At 41.9% G+C, this 15,193-nt stretch overlaps 1 protein-coding gene across 1 annotated transcript in view; it reads left to right on the top strand.

Annotated features, from left to right (window-relative positions):
- The first annotated feature begins 4,749 nt into the window (after positions 1-4,749).
- Positions 4,750-15,193, top strand: part of Ctr9 (CTR9 homolog, Paf1/RNA polymerase II complex component) — a 35,458-nt gene continuing 25,014 nt past the window's right edge. The window contains exons 1-5 of the mRNA XM_008853476.3: positions 4,750-5,007; positions 6,013-6,111; positions 10,215-10,454; positions 11,117-11,234; positions 12,358-12,447. Coding sequence (XP_008851698.1) covers positions 4,963-5,007; positions 6,013-6,111; positions 10,215-10,454; positions 11,117-11,234; positions 12,358-12,447 — 592 coding nt within the window. The 5' untranslated portion in view covers positions 4,750-4,962. The remainder of the gene's footprint in view (positions 5,008-6,012; positions 6,112-10,214; positions 10,455-11,116; positions 11,235-12,357; positions 12,448-15,193) is intronic.

A 15,193-nucleotide genomic window follows, 5' to 3' on the forward strand; every position in this document is an offset into this window, starting at 1 on the left:
AATATGAAAAACACCACCCTGCCCTCACCTAGCACTATATGGGGAACCTTAGCAGAGGTTTAAATGTCAAATCATTAGATTATTCAAATAAGCATTTATGAGGATGGACATGCCTTTTTTCATTTAAAAAATTTTTCATTTTTTTATTTTGTATACTCCTTTTTTAATTCAGAAAATTTGGGCATTTTAGCAGGAACATTTTCTGGTTATTATAATCTGATGAGACAAAATTCTTATGTTAAAGTCTTAACGGTCAGTACTTCAGAACGTGACTGTATTTAGAGACAGAAGTGTTGACAATGTAATTATAGTAAAATGAGGTCATTTAGGAGATCCCTAATCCAACATGGGTGATGTTAATAAACAAAGGCAGTAAGAACTTAGACACACAAAGGGGGAATAACTGTGTACATGCAAAGGGAGAAAGTAGGCACACACAAGCCAAGAACAGAGACCACAGGAAGGAAAAATAGCCCTGCCAAACATCTTGATCTCTTTCAGACTCCCAGAGCTGTGAGAAAGTTAATTTCTGTTAAGTCACCCATAGAAGCCATAGCAAACTAATTATAGTTTCTAATTCTTTCTCAAAAAATGCATACAAGGTCAGACATGATTGGTGTATGCCTTTAATCCCAGCACTTGGGAGGCAGAGGTAGTGGATCTATGAGTTGGAGGCCAGCCTGGTCTACATAACACCTTTCAGGCCAGCCAGGGTTACACTGTCTCAAAAACAAACAAAAATAAAACAAAAAAGTGTACAAACTGTCTAAAATACCTCCACCTGTGGACATTGCCACTTAAAAGTTATCTTACTGGGGGCTCAGTAGCTAAGAGTAATGGCTGCTCTTGCAGAGGACCTGGTTTTGGTTCCTAGCACCCACATGGTGGCTAGCAACCATCTGTAACTCCAATTCCAGGGGATCTGATGCCCTCTCTGGCCTCCATGGGCATTGTGTGCAAGTGGCGCCCTTACATACAAGCAGGCAAAACACAAATACATATAAAATAAAATTAATTAATTAAAAAAGATATCTAATTGAAGATCTAGACTATTCTTTGTCAAGATGAGATATTCCTTATGCTTTTTAAAAATATTGTATCAACATATGAAATAGCTCACTCTTCAGATGGGCTCAGTTTCAGATGGGCTGTGTTTACTAACACTGATACCAACCAAAGTATCAACAACAGCCCCCCTCAAATCCAATACAGTGGAAAATCCTTGCATTCAAGATACCCACTGATCAATCAACTGAGAGATGCACCTCAAACCACTCACTGCTAAATACCTCCACCACCTTAAACCCATTCCTATGTATCATTTTGCTAAGCAATCTGCCCAGTCTTTTAAAGTCACAAAATCAATTCCTTCTCCTTTTGTCTTTCTTTCCTTGATGTAGACACATTATTTAAAACGTTTCAGTCACATTGTTACTAAAATAAAAACCCAAACCCAGCAACTAGATAGATGACCTCAGCAGTTAAGAGAGAATACTTCTCTTCCAGAGGACAAAAGTTTGGTTCCCAGCATCCATGTGGGGCAGCTTACAACTGCCTGAAACTCCAGCTCCAGAGGACCTGACACCATCTTCTGGTTTCCAAAGGCACTGCACTCACATACACACACACACGCACACACACATACACACACTCCCAGACACTCACTGACACACACACTCTCACAGACACACACAAATACATAATTAAAAGTAAATAATCTTTAAAAAAAATCCAAATCTTATCAAATAAGATAGGATCTTATAAGATAGTCTTATCCTACCTCAAATAAAGAAAAAAAGGAAAGAAGGGAAAAAAGGAAGGAAGGAAGGAAGGAAGGAAGGAAGGAAGGAAGGAAGGAAGGAAGGAAGGAAGGAAAAGTTCTCAAACACAGAAACATTTAGGAAAAAAGTTCACTTACAAAAACATTTGTGGGCTAGCTAGATGTCTCAGTAAGTATAAATATCTTGCTACACAAGGTTGATACCTAAGTTTGATCACCAGAACCAGCAGTGGAAGAAGAGAACAGACTCCTGCAAGTTGTCTTCTGACCTCCACACTGACACCTTTGCACCCAACAATAATGATAATTAAAAATAAATAAACAAAACAAAACAGTTGGCCAAGTTTTGAAGGAACTTCAGGTTTAGAAGGATTGGTTCATCAAATGTACATACACCAAAGGTTCCGAGGTTTATAGTTGGTCAGTGGGAAAAGAACACTTTTTTCATGTGATTACCATGTGCCTCCAAATTATCTTCCAACTTTTACACTTAAAGTCAGCAACTGTTTTTTTTCAGAGAAATCAGTATCATGGGAAATGCTAAATAGTAGACTCTTTGGTGACTATGGGTAGTCAAACATCACGCTACCATGCTTTATTTCAGAGCACATGGTGTTCAGTGTTTCCCACTGTGGGGTGATATCAGCACTTACTTATGCGGTGAGCTTTTGCTCTGTATGGAAATGTCCAGCATGATTGGCGTAGCCAGGTTTTCAACTTTACCTGCCCTCCACTCATTTGTTTATGTTCCTACATTATATTTGTGATGGAGAGCACTGATCAAAACACTGAAATAGTTATACAACTGGTAAGTCAAAACATAGTTTTTTTTCCTTTGGTCTTTTTTTGAGACAGGGTCTCCCTGTAGCCCCAGCTGTCCTGGAACTCCCTATGTAGACCAGGCTGGGATTAAAGGCGTGTACCACCACGCCCAGCTAAAACATAATTTTAATAAAATTTCTTCTCAAGGGTTTTAAAGGAGTTGAGGAACACAGGAACAAATTGGTAACTTTTAAAATTATTTTATGTGTATGAGTGTATTGCCTGCACGTGTATACGTGCACCCATGCTGTGCAAAGCCTGCGAAGGTCAGAAGAGGTTATTGGAACCTCTGGAACTGGAGTTATGGATGGTTGTTAGCCACCATGTAGGTGCTGGGAATCGAACCCATGTCTTCTTCAAGAGCAGCCAGTGCTCTTCACCACTGAGCCATCTCTCCAGCCCCCAAACTGGTCATTTTTAAGCCTAAGTGTGTAACATGGCCGATGCTAGGTTGGAGCTTGGAGCCAGAGTGGATGGAGTACTGGGTAAGTCAGGATGCTACTGCAGGCAAGGGACAAGAGTGGCTTGGGTTCCACTGAGGGAAATGGAGATGAAGAGCACTGATACCTCAGAAAACACCGGAAGTAAAGCTGGCATTGTTTACAAGTTTGCTTACTGAGATTCTTCACTGATTTACTCAAAACACAGACAACTAATTCAATAATGGTCTTCTACAATGAAATCACCAATTAAAACGTATTCAAACAAATTGTATAATTTAATCAAAACACTGCTTTTAGGTTTAATCAAATTCTTCCAATTTTATTAAAATCAAATCTAGCAGATCCTCTTAATGTGCTTTCAAAGAAATATAAATATACCAAAGAAGCAGCCAGGCGTCAAAGCTCACGCCTGTAATCTCAGCAGTCAGGAGCATGAGGAAGGTGGAGCGTTTGAGTTTAACCCGGACTACATAGTTCTAGGCCAATGTGGGGTACAAGGTGAAATCCTGTCTCAAAAGAAAAAAATCAGGGCTTAGAGAATGGCTCGGCTCTTAATTGCACTTGTCGCTCTTGCAGAGGACCAGGGTTCGATTCCCAGCACCCACACCACAGCTAACAATCATCTGTAAATCCAATTTCAGGGCATCCGAAGCCCTCTTCTGGTTTCCTCAGGCAAAAAGCACACAAGCGGCGAACATACTCGCAGGCAAACACTCACACGCATAAAGCTATTTATTATTATTTTTTGAGACAGGGTCTCCCTGTAGCCCCAGCTGGCCTGTAACTCTCACTATGTAAACCAGACTGGCCTTGAACTCACAGAAATCCACCTGCCTCTGCCTCCCAAGTGCTGGGATTATAGGTAATTTTAAGAAAAATAAAGTGGTCTTAAGAACATACACCGGGGCTGCAGAGATGGCTCTGTAGTTAAGAACACTGGCTGCTTTTGCAGAGGACCAGGGTTCGATTCCCAGCAGCCACATGGCAGCTACAAACCGTCCTTGACTCCAGTTCCAGGGGAATCTGACGCCCTCTTCTGGCCTCCTCGGCATTGCAGGACACATAACGTGCAAGCAACACACTCACACAAATAAAATTTAAAATTTTTTTAAAAAGAACATACGCACACACACAAATAGGACGAGTGAGATGGCAGGATGGCTCAGTGGGTAAAGCCACATGGCATCAAGCCTGACAACCTGGGTTTGATCCCTGTGACCCACATAGTGCAAGGAGAGAACCGACTCCCATAAGCTGTCCTCTGTCCTCCATTAACACACCGTGGCACACGTGTACCGGTCCACCCACAAAAAATAAAATGCAACCAAAAATTAAAAAAATAATCCATGCGTTATCACCAGGACTACAGGATTCACTGAGTCGGTCATAAAGACATCACTGGAGAGACTCCTACAAATTAGTCGCTGGACGAACAATCAAACCCTGAACTATCTCCAACCCGCTAGAGAAGAAAAACAAGCGAGGCCAGGCCCCGCCCACACACGTCACCCGGCGTCCCGCCCATCACAGGGCGGGGCTTCGACTACCGCGCCAGCGCAAAGGTCTGCGGACGCCGGGAGCCCCCGAAGACGCTGGGGTCACCTGCGGCCGCCAGACTCACTTCCAGGGTACGGTCATTCCAGAGAGGGACGCGCCAGAGCCGCGGGGCGGAGCTTGAGCGAGACACGCCCCACGGTAATGCTTCCGGGGGCAGGGGGCGGGTCCTCCGGAAGTGTCTGGTCGCCGTCCGCGGCTCGTTGTTTCGGTGGCTGACGGGGAAGAAGAAGCCGGAGCTCTGGAGGCGCGGCGGAGCGTGAGGCGCGGCGCAATCCCGAGCTTTAGCGTCTGAGCGGCGGAAAGCCGGGACTGCGCGCTGCAGAGCTGCGGGGCGGGCCGCGCTCGCCTTCCGAGCTCACCATGTCGCGGGGCTCCATCGAGATTCCCCTCCGGGACACTGACGAGGTGGGTGTCGAGTGTGGCGCGGCGGAGGGCCGTGAGCTCGGATCCCGGTGCCGACCTGGCTTCCGAGGACAGAGCCGAGGTCGGGCTTCGGGCGGAGACGCTTCTCACTTGCCCCCCCACCCCCCCTTACTCCGCCCCCGGCTCCCAGGACTTGGAGAAAGTTCTCCAGCCCACAGCTACTTGACAGTACTCGGTGTTCCCCGATTTCCGGGCGCAGGGCTGGGAGGGCGCCAGGTGGAGCTCGGGGACCGCTGGACGCCGAGGTCTGCCTGCTGTCTTCGAAGCCAGGGTGTCCTGGCACACTGTGTCCACATTCGGCTGCATCCGCGGGAATGAGGAGCCTCACGGCTCAGCCGTTGCCGTGTGCTGCTCGAAGTAGCCCGCTCTCTTTGACCGACGCTCCTTCCTGGGTGGCGTGTGGCTCGTCCCAGTAAAGCTCCAGCTCTGATTCAAGTTCAGTCTTCATTTCGTTTGAGATAGAATTCGTTTACACCATCCGGTGGTTTTTGGTGGATTTGCAGGATTGTGTCACACCATTGCCTTGATCTGATTACAGAACATTTTCCTTCTGCTTTTGGTGCCCACATTCAGGAGTGTCTGTGGCACACAAATACTGGCTCCATGATTATGTGTGCAACGGCATTCAACTTTGCCTGGCCTCAGGGGTCGTGTTTCTCAGGCTCTCAGACCTATGGCATCGGGACTTTACTTGGATCATGGGTTATACAAGGTTTTGTTCTGTTGGTTTTGCGGAAGCAAGGCATCTGGAGAATAGTATAGTTTTAGTAAAATGGAGACTCGTAGAATGCCTTTGCTTCTCTGTCTTTGACCTGAATATTGCTCTACAGTCGTGCACTCCCTAAATATTAGCGTGTATTAGTCCACCTATTGCAAGTGAGTACATTCCCCTTGTATAGGCATATTGATGTACATTCAAAAAATGCAGGAAAGAAAAAAACTGAATTTAAAAAAGAAATGAGATCAAACCTTCGCTTTGTGTTTTAGGTCATTGAACTTGACTTCGATCAGTTACCGGAGGGAGATGAAGTTATCAGCATTCTGAAGCAGGAGCACACGCAGCTGCACATATGGATTGCTTTGGCGGTCAGTATTCATCCAGCAAATCATTTTTTATTTGTTGACTGGAAAAATAGGTGATTTTGGTTTTCAGGTACAATGATAGGCCTCTTGGTTATGTGATAAATGAATCTAACATCTGTATCAAGTTCAGTTGTATTATCACATGAAACAGTGAGGCCAGTTTCCTAAGTGATGTGCACATATGCTGATAAATGAATGAATATCGATAAAGACAAAATTCATTTAAGATACATAGTTCTCTATATTGACGTTTTGATGACTCGGGTAATTCAGTGAGACTGGCTTATGTATAGTAGACTGTATAAACATCACTTCCCATAACAGTAAAACATTCCTTGTACATTCTCGGGAAGGTGATTAGGTCCCAAGCCATAAAAGCCCTTTTGGGTGAAGTGTATTTCAACTTTATGGGGGTTTTTTCATCCTGTTTGTTCCTGCCTCTCATGGTATGGCTGTTACTAGAAGTTCTCAGGAAAATCCAATCTGAAAGCCTAAAATTTTATACCTTCTGCTCCTAACATGATGTTTCCTTTTTTTAAGAATAGGTCATATTAATGCTGTAATCTTTATTCCTAAACTGGTATACCATAAGTGGCTTTCATATGAAGATACTAAGAAGTTCCTAATATTATTTGACGGGATCAGAGAAATAGGTTTGGAATTGGGCAGACCAGTTGCTCAAGTCTCCTGTGGTTTGATTTGGTTTTTGCAGTGCTGGATAGTGAACCTGGGTCCTTGCAAATGCTAGGCATGCACTCTGTCACAGAGCTATGTCCTCAGCCTTGTTTTACCTTTCATTTTGAAATAGACTCTCCCTAAGTTGCCCAGGCTGGTCTTGAACTTTCAGTCTTCCTTCTTCAGCCTCCCAAGTACTCTTTAAAATACATAATTATTAGTACGTATTGTACATATTAATGGATTTCCCTGAGACATTACCATATATGCGGGTATTGTGTCATGTGTTCTTTCCCAACTACGCTCTCTTACCCCCCCCTTACCCTTCTCTAATGGTTCATCTGCTACTTTTTAAAAAAAATTCTATTATTTTTATTTTATATGTATATTTCCTGCATGTAGGTAGGTAGGTACACCCTTGTCATACAATGCCCACAGAGGTCAGAAGACAGCATCACATCTGGAACTGCAGTTACAGATTGTTGTTAGCTGCCATGTGGGTGCTAGGAATCGAACCCGGGTCCTCATCAAGAACAGACATTGTTCCTAACGCTGAGCCATCTCTCCAGTCCTCGGATCTGCTTTTTTAACCTGTACTACTGCAGCTTGTCTTTTTTTCCTTGCCTCAATTCCAGCTTCCACATATGAAAAAAATTATGTGATCCTTGGCTGTTTGTATCTGACTTTAGCTCCATCCATTTTTCTGCAAATGGCATGATTCATTCTTTATGGCTAAATAAAACTGTTTACATAAAAATGTTTTCTTTATTCATCTGTTGTTTGTTGTTTTTTGACTTCTTTACCTATTCAGGAAATGAGTTCTCTCTCTCTGTTAGGTGAATAGCTGGCAAAGATTCTTCTCCTGTTCTGTAGGCTATCTCTTTACTCTGTTGACTATTTCCTTTGCTGTGCAGATACATTCAATTTGTTGTTGGTAGGTAGTAGGTAGTAGGTAGGTAGGTTGGTTTGAGACAGGGTCTCCCTCTAGTCCCAGTTGGCCTGGAACTCAATATGTAGACAGACTGGCCTCGATCTCATAGAGATCCACCTTCCTCTGCCTCCTGAGTGCTGAGAATAAAGGTGTGTACCACCATGCCCAGCCCTTGTGGTTATGTCAGTTCTTGCATTTATTTCCTGAGAAGCCTACTCTTCAGGATACTGTCCCAGCTGGATACAATGGCACACTTCTGAAATCCAGCACTCAGGAGTCTGAGGCAGGAGGATTACAAATTTGAAGCTAGTCTGGGCTACACAATGAGACTGTCTCAAAAACAAAAGAAAACAACAAAAAGAATGCCTTCCATGTACATGTGAATATACAAAGAACTGTTACTGACAAGCATTGTCTTTTTGGCTGGAAGTGCTACCTTTTCCTCTTCCCTAGAGACCGAACCATTAATCCCATTATTCATTTTTAAAGCCAGAAGGAAACTCGTAGAATAAACTGATGAGGCACAGTAGGATGTAGGTTTTTGCAGGAGAAAGTGTATTTTTGGGGATTAAAGAGGCCTTTGTTCAAGTCCCAGTTTGGTTGCTCTTTGGCCTTAGACAAATAAGGCAACTTCTAGATTTTTTCCTCATATAAAATAAAAGAGTATTAGTACTCTGTAAGATGGTAGTACAGATGAGAGGAAATATGTCAAGTTCCTGCCATGGTATATGACCTGTAGACAGTGGTTAAAATCTGATAGATATTCTTTATAAATGAAGCAGATGCATAGGGAAGGTACTCATCTGGCCCAAAGTCATTGATAATTTTTGGTAGAGCTAAAACCAGAACCCATGTTGGGTTTTGGTTTTAGTTTTTGAGACAGGGTCTCATGTAGTCCAAGCTGGCCTCAAACTCACTATATAGCCAAGGAAAGCCTTAAACTTCTGATCCTCCACCTGTTGAGTGCTGGGATTGTAAGGATATGCCACCAGACCTGGTTTATGTGGTGCTGGAGATTGAACCCAGGGCTTCATTCATACTAGACAAACTACATCTTCAGTGAGAATTCTATTTTTTCTTTTTTTTGTGGGGGCGGGGGGGGCAGGGCTGGTATACTTGTGTTTGCGTGTGGGTATCCATATCCCTGTGTGTATATGTGGAGGCCAGTGGTTGACAATTAGTGTCTTCCTTGATTGCTCTCCACATTATTTTTTGAGGCAGTCTTCTCACTAAACCTGGAGCTCACCATTGCAGCTAGACTGGCTGGCCAGCAAGCTCCCAGGTTCTGCCTGTCTCTGTTCCCCTAGTGTAGGAGTTATAGTTGTGTGCTGTCATGCCTAGCTTTTTTTTTTTTTTAATGTGTATGAGTGTATCACCTGCATGCTTGTAAGTACGCCCATGTCAGCAATGCCTGCAGAGTTCAGAAGATGGTATTGGGTCCCCTGGAACTGGATTTATGGATGGTTGTTAGCTGCCATGTGGGCACTGGGAGCCAAACCCATGTCCTCTGGAAAAGCAGACAGTACTCTTATTTTTATTATTTATTTATTTTCAATTTTATATGTATGAATATATTGTCTGCATGTATGTAAGTGCACCTGTGTCATGCAGTGCCTACAGAGGTCAGAAGAGGGCGTCAGATCCCTTTGGAACTGGAGTTATGGATGGTTGTTAGCTGCCATGTGGGTGCTGGGAATCAAACCTGGGTTCTCTGCAAGAGTAGCCATTGCTCTTAACCACTGAGCTATCTCTTCAGCCCTCATAAAGATATTTTCATGCAAGCTTGTAATGTACTTTGATCTTCTCTCCCTCCCCTCCACCTTATCTCTCCTCACTTACTTAGAATTTTATATCCATTATTGCTTTCTTTCTCAGACTTTGCTTATTTGAACATTTTAGTTTGAAATCAACTATTGCTAGATAAGAAACAAGCAGTTTTGGTGATTGCAATTTTTAATTGCCTTATTCAGGTCTAGTTGACCTAAAATAAATTGCACATACTTGAAGTGTAGCATTTGATACTGTTTCTCATACAATGAACCATTGCCACACTGAAGATCAGTGAATGTACCCATTGCCCCAAAAGTTTCCTTCACAGCCTCTTCCCCAACCCCCAGTGTCCAGTGACCACAGTCTACTCTTTGTGCATTTTTGTTATTGAACATTTTCTAGGGTCTTACATTAGTTGAATCACATAGTATGTATTCTCTTGGGGATTGACTTCTTTGAGCATAATTATTTTGAGATTTATCCATGTTGAATATCAATAGTTTGTTCCTTTTATATCAGTATCAATAAATTGATTTTATTAAATATCAATAGTCCACTCTTTTTCATCACAAAGTAGAGACACACAATAGCTTATTTATCCATTCACCCATTAATCAATATTTGGCTTTCTTTTTTGCTATTGCAAATAAAATTTCTATAAACATTTATGTTCAATTTTTTAATATGGACATTTGTTTTAATGTTTTTGCTTTAATCCTTTGCCTTATAGCTGGAATACTACAAGCAAGGGAAAACAGAAGAGTTTGTGAAGCTGTTGGAAGCAGCACGTATTGATGGCAATTTGGACTACAGAGACCATGAAAAAGACCAGATGACTTGCTTGGATACATTGGCAGCTTATTATGTACAACAGGCTCGGAAAGAAAAGAATAAAGACAACAAGAAGGACCTTATCACACAGGCAACCTTGTTGTATACAATGGCTGATAAAATTATTATGTATGATCAGGTAAAGTTGTTTGATCAAATTGTTTGAATTTATGAAAGAAAAAAAATCACAGATTTTTTGTGAAAGAATTTTTATTAAAAAAACCTGTTGATAAGGGGCTGGAGAGAGAGCACAGCGGTTAAGAACACTGTTCTTGCTGAAGACCTGAGTTCGAATCCCAGCACCCACATGGCAGCTAACAACTGTCTATAACTCCATTTCCAGGGGATCCAAGTCTCTTCTGTTCTCCGCAGGCATTGCACGATATGGGTGCATTTACCTACATGCAGGCAATACACTCATACACATAAAATAAAAATAATATTTTTTTAAAAACCTGTTGATAAAGTCAAAAAGAAGGGTTTATTAAAATTGGAATTGCATTAGTCTTTGTACTGTTGAAATTGGGCAAATTTAGCATATATGACTTAGCTCATATTGAGTCAGCAGTTTCAACGTTTTCAGGTAAATTTCAAGCAGATTTTAAAGAATTTGAACTTGTGTTTGTCATTGGCACAAATTTGCATTTCGGGATATCTTAAAAGCTGCTTCTTGGTAGCTTACACGTGTCACTTACGGAGGAATTTGTGTTATTCGGTACTTCTTGCCTGTATGGTTGGCATTTTAGTTTTACATGCTCATGGTAAATTTTGGTTAGTCTGAGATAAATCTGTACATTACAGAACCATTTGCTGGGAAGAGCCTGCTTCTGCCTACTTGAAGGTGACAAAATGGATCAAGCTGATGCACAGTTTCATTTTGTTCTTAACCAATCTCCAAATAATATTCCAGCCCTTCTTGGTGAGTTTTCCTTGGCAGCCATCTTAGGAATCTAGCTGTTCAGCATTTGCACAGACTTTGTGTAATGGCTCTTTATACCCAAGCTGAGTAACAAAGTAGCAGAGCTTTATATTGTTACAAATGAAACTGTCCACAACAGATTATTGTGGAAATTGTAGAAATAAAAACACATCCCTGACTGGTGAGATTGTTTAGCACTTGCTGCCACACCTGACAGCCTGAGTTCGAGCTCCAGGACCCACATGGCAGAAGAGAAAAACCAGTTCCTGCAAGTTCTCTGATCTCCACGTGTACATTATGGCATCTGTGCACCTATGTATGTACGTGAGCACACGCACACTTGCACACACACACAAATAAATGTAATTTTTTATGTGTGTGTGTGTGTGTGTGTGTAGCCTAGTCAAAAATAACTTGTTACTTGTTCCCAAAGAGTCAACAAATAATCTCTTTGTAGGTAGAAACTGGAAAACAGGGGTTTTTTTGTTTTTTATTTTTTATATATATATTTTTTTTTTTATTTTACGTGTATGAGTGTATTGCCTGCATGTATGTGAGTGCACCCGTGTTGTGCAATGCTCGCGGAGGACAGAAGAGGCTGTCGGATCCCCTGGAACTTGAGTTATAGACAGTTGTTAGCTGTTATATGGGTGTTGGGAATTGAACCCGGGTCCTCTGCAAGAGTAGTCAGTGCTCATAACTGCTGAGCCATCTCTCCAGCCCCAAAAGCAGGTTTTTAATACAAAAATCGGGTTTTTTTGTGTTTTTTGGGGGGCGGGGTGGCTGGAGAAATGGCTCAGTGGTTAAGATCACTGGTTGCTTTTGCAGAGGACTCAGATTTGATTCCTCGCACACATGGTGGCTGACAACATCTGTAACTCCAGTTCCAGGGGAATCTGATACCCTCTTTCAATCTTCCTGGGCATTGCATGACTTGGGTGCACTTACTTACATGCAAGCAATACACTCATACATAAAATATAAGTAATAAAGTATTTTTTAAAATCATGTTCAGTTTTTTAAAGTATTTCTTACTGAGCTATAAATTTCATTTAGATAAGTTAGTGTAAAACATTAGATTTGTTTTCTTTAATCAAACTGTTTATTTTTTAAATCATTACAGGTAAAGCTTGCATTTCATTCAACAAGAAGGATTACAGAGGAGCTCTTGCTTACTATAAAAAAGCATTGCGTACTAACCCAGGATGTCCAGGTAAGAGAAAACTATTCCGGAGCTGTTCATGACCCAAGTTAAAACGATGAGACTTTGGCAGTTACTTGTGAAGTCAGTTTTAAAAGGTACTATTGAAGTAATGAAATGGCAGGGTCAAGATTATTTGTTCTGAGGTTAGAGTGATGGCTTGGTATATAAAGTGCCTGCACAAGCATGAGAACTGGGATTTGGATCCCCAGCGTCCATGGAAGCACTAGGCAGGTGTGCTGGCCACCTGGGACCCAGTCACTCCGAAGGCAGAGATGGATCCCAGGAGCAAGCTGATTAGTTAGACTAGTCAGAATTGGCAAGCTCTGGGTTCACTGAGAAACCCTGCCTCAGTAAATAAAGTGAAAGTGATGGAGGATGATACCCAACATCAGCTTCAGGCATGCAGACATACACACACAACACACACAAATATGCACATACCTGCGAAGGTTTTTTTCTCTTAGTGTTATGTTTTATTTAAAAGCTGAGTAGCAGGGGCTGGAAGAGATGGTTCAACGTTTAAAAACTCTGGCTGCTCTTGCAGAGGACCCAGGTTCAGTTCCTAGCACTCACATGGTGGTTAAGAACCATCTGTAACTTGAGTTCCAGGGGATCCAACCCCTTCTGGCCTCCCTGGGCATTATATGGCATGGGTGTACTTACATATATGCAAAAACAGCCATATACATAAATATACAGACCACCCATATACATAAAATAAATATAAATTTTAATTAAAATTTTTTTAAAGCTGAATAGCAGGTCATATTATCATATTTTTGACTTGTGCTACTCTTCTCCCCAGTGTCATTTAGCATATTTTTGTTGAGTATCAGCTATGTGCCAGGCATTGTTGTATGCAAGGAATACAGCAGTGAATCAAAAGACAAAAGTCCCTGCCCTCACGTAATTCAGCTTTCATATTCCATGTAAGTTATTGCTAACAGTGGAGAACAGTAACACCTGAGAAGCCTTAAGAATTACTTAGGGTGGCCAGGGACAGTCATCAGAGGTAGTAACATCTGTAAAGTCCTAAAATAACCAAGGTCTATGCAGACGTATGATCAGATGTCCTGGAGAGAGCACATAGCAGGTACAAAGGTCCTCAGAAAAACTGCCTGACAGACCTGAGAGACCATATGGTGGCCAGTGTATCCACAGTGGAGAGAGATGGAAAGGAAAAGGAAATGATATCAAAGATGGTACCCAGTGTCTGAGATTATGTGAGAGACTTCAAGCTTTCACTCTTGACAAACATGGGAAGCCTTTGGAGGGGTTTTGGCAGAAGAGTGACATGATCTAACTTACATTTAAGAGGATCATTAAACTGCTGAGTTGAAATTAGAGTGGGATGTGGGGTGAGTGGACAAGGAGGTAGAGTGTCCAGGGAGAAGACTCCTGTAATCATTCAGGTCACAGGTGATTATGACTTATACTGGGGTTGGTAACAGTGGATGCTGCATGTGGTCGCATTCTAGAAGAATTTTGAAAGGAGAGTTGATAATGATATATGATGCAAAAGTCAAAGATTGAACAAGCAGTTCTAAGTGGAGTTAACACTTTACTACATTTCGAAAACAATCCAAAAGGAAGATAGTCCAAAAAGTTTTAGATTTAAGAAGGTTAAAATGCCTATCAGAGGCAACAAGAGAGCAAACATTTGTCTTGGAGACTTAAAGGGGTCTGTGCTGAACAGATTAATTTGGAAGTCACCAACATAGTGATAGTATAAAAACCAGGAGATCACATGAAGACTTAGGAGGAGTGAGTGTATACAGGAAAGGAGTGCAGGGTTAGAGCCCTGGAGTATCTGACATGTAGAGGTCAGGAAAAAGAGGAAGACCCAGAAAAGCAACCTGAGACAGCAAAGTGATGTCCTTGAAGCCAGATATGAAACATTTCCAAAGGTGCAAGTGATGGGTTGCATCACATTCTGTGGTTAGGCTAAGTGTAATAGGGATGAATTGATGATTGGGTGAGCAGAGAATAAGTCATTAGTGACCTTGATCAGAGCAGCTTTACTGGAATGATGGAAAGAGTGCCTCACCAGAAGTAGCTTCAAGAGAAAATGGAAGAAAGGACTTAGAGGTAGCAGGTATTTGATCAGTTGAGTTTTTCTGTCAAAGGAAGAACAGGAATGTGTTGGCATCCAGAAAGGGAAATGAAATCAAGAGAGATTTTTTTTCTAAGATGGGGAATGTTTGAAAGTGACTGAGAATGGTCCAGAGCAGAAAAATTTTATGCAAGAAAACTAGGGTGCTCTGATAGCACCTTCAAAAAGATAAGGGATCCAGGGACCAGTGGAGAATCAGCCTTAGATAGGGACATGTTACGTTAGATGTAACAGCATATCTCAGAAGTGACTTATGTGTATGTGTACTCAGACATAGACTGAAATTCTTGATGAATTTCTGTTGTCTATTTAAAAATACTACTCTTCAGGGCTGGAGAGATGGCTCAGCAGTTAAGAACACTGGTTGTTCTTGCAGAAGACCCGGGTTCAAATCCCAGCACCCACATGGCAGCTAACAACTGTCTGTAACTCTGGTTCGAGGGGATCCGACAGCCTTTTCTGTCCTTCACAGGCATTACATGACATGGATGCACTTACCTACATGCAGGCAATACACACATACACATAAAATTATAATAAATAAATAAATAAAATTAAAATCAAAATACTACTCTTCAAAAAATTTGAAACAGGCTAGCAAGGTGGCTCAGTGGGTGAAAGTGCTTGCCACAAAAGCCTGAT

Source organism: Nannospalax galili, unplaced genomic scaffold, assembly GCF_000622305.1.
Source record: "Nannospalax galili isolate Female #2095 unplaced genomic scaffold, S.galili_v1.0 scaffold44, whole genome shotgun sequence".
NCBI classification, from domain to species: Eukaryota; Metazoa; Chordata; class Mammalia; order Rodentia; family Spalacidae; genus Nannospalax; species Nannospalax galili.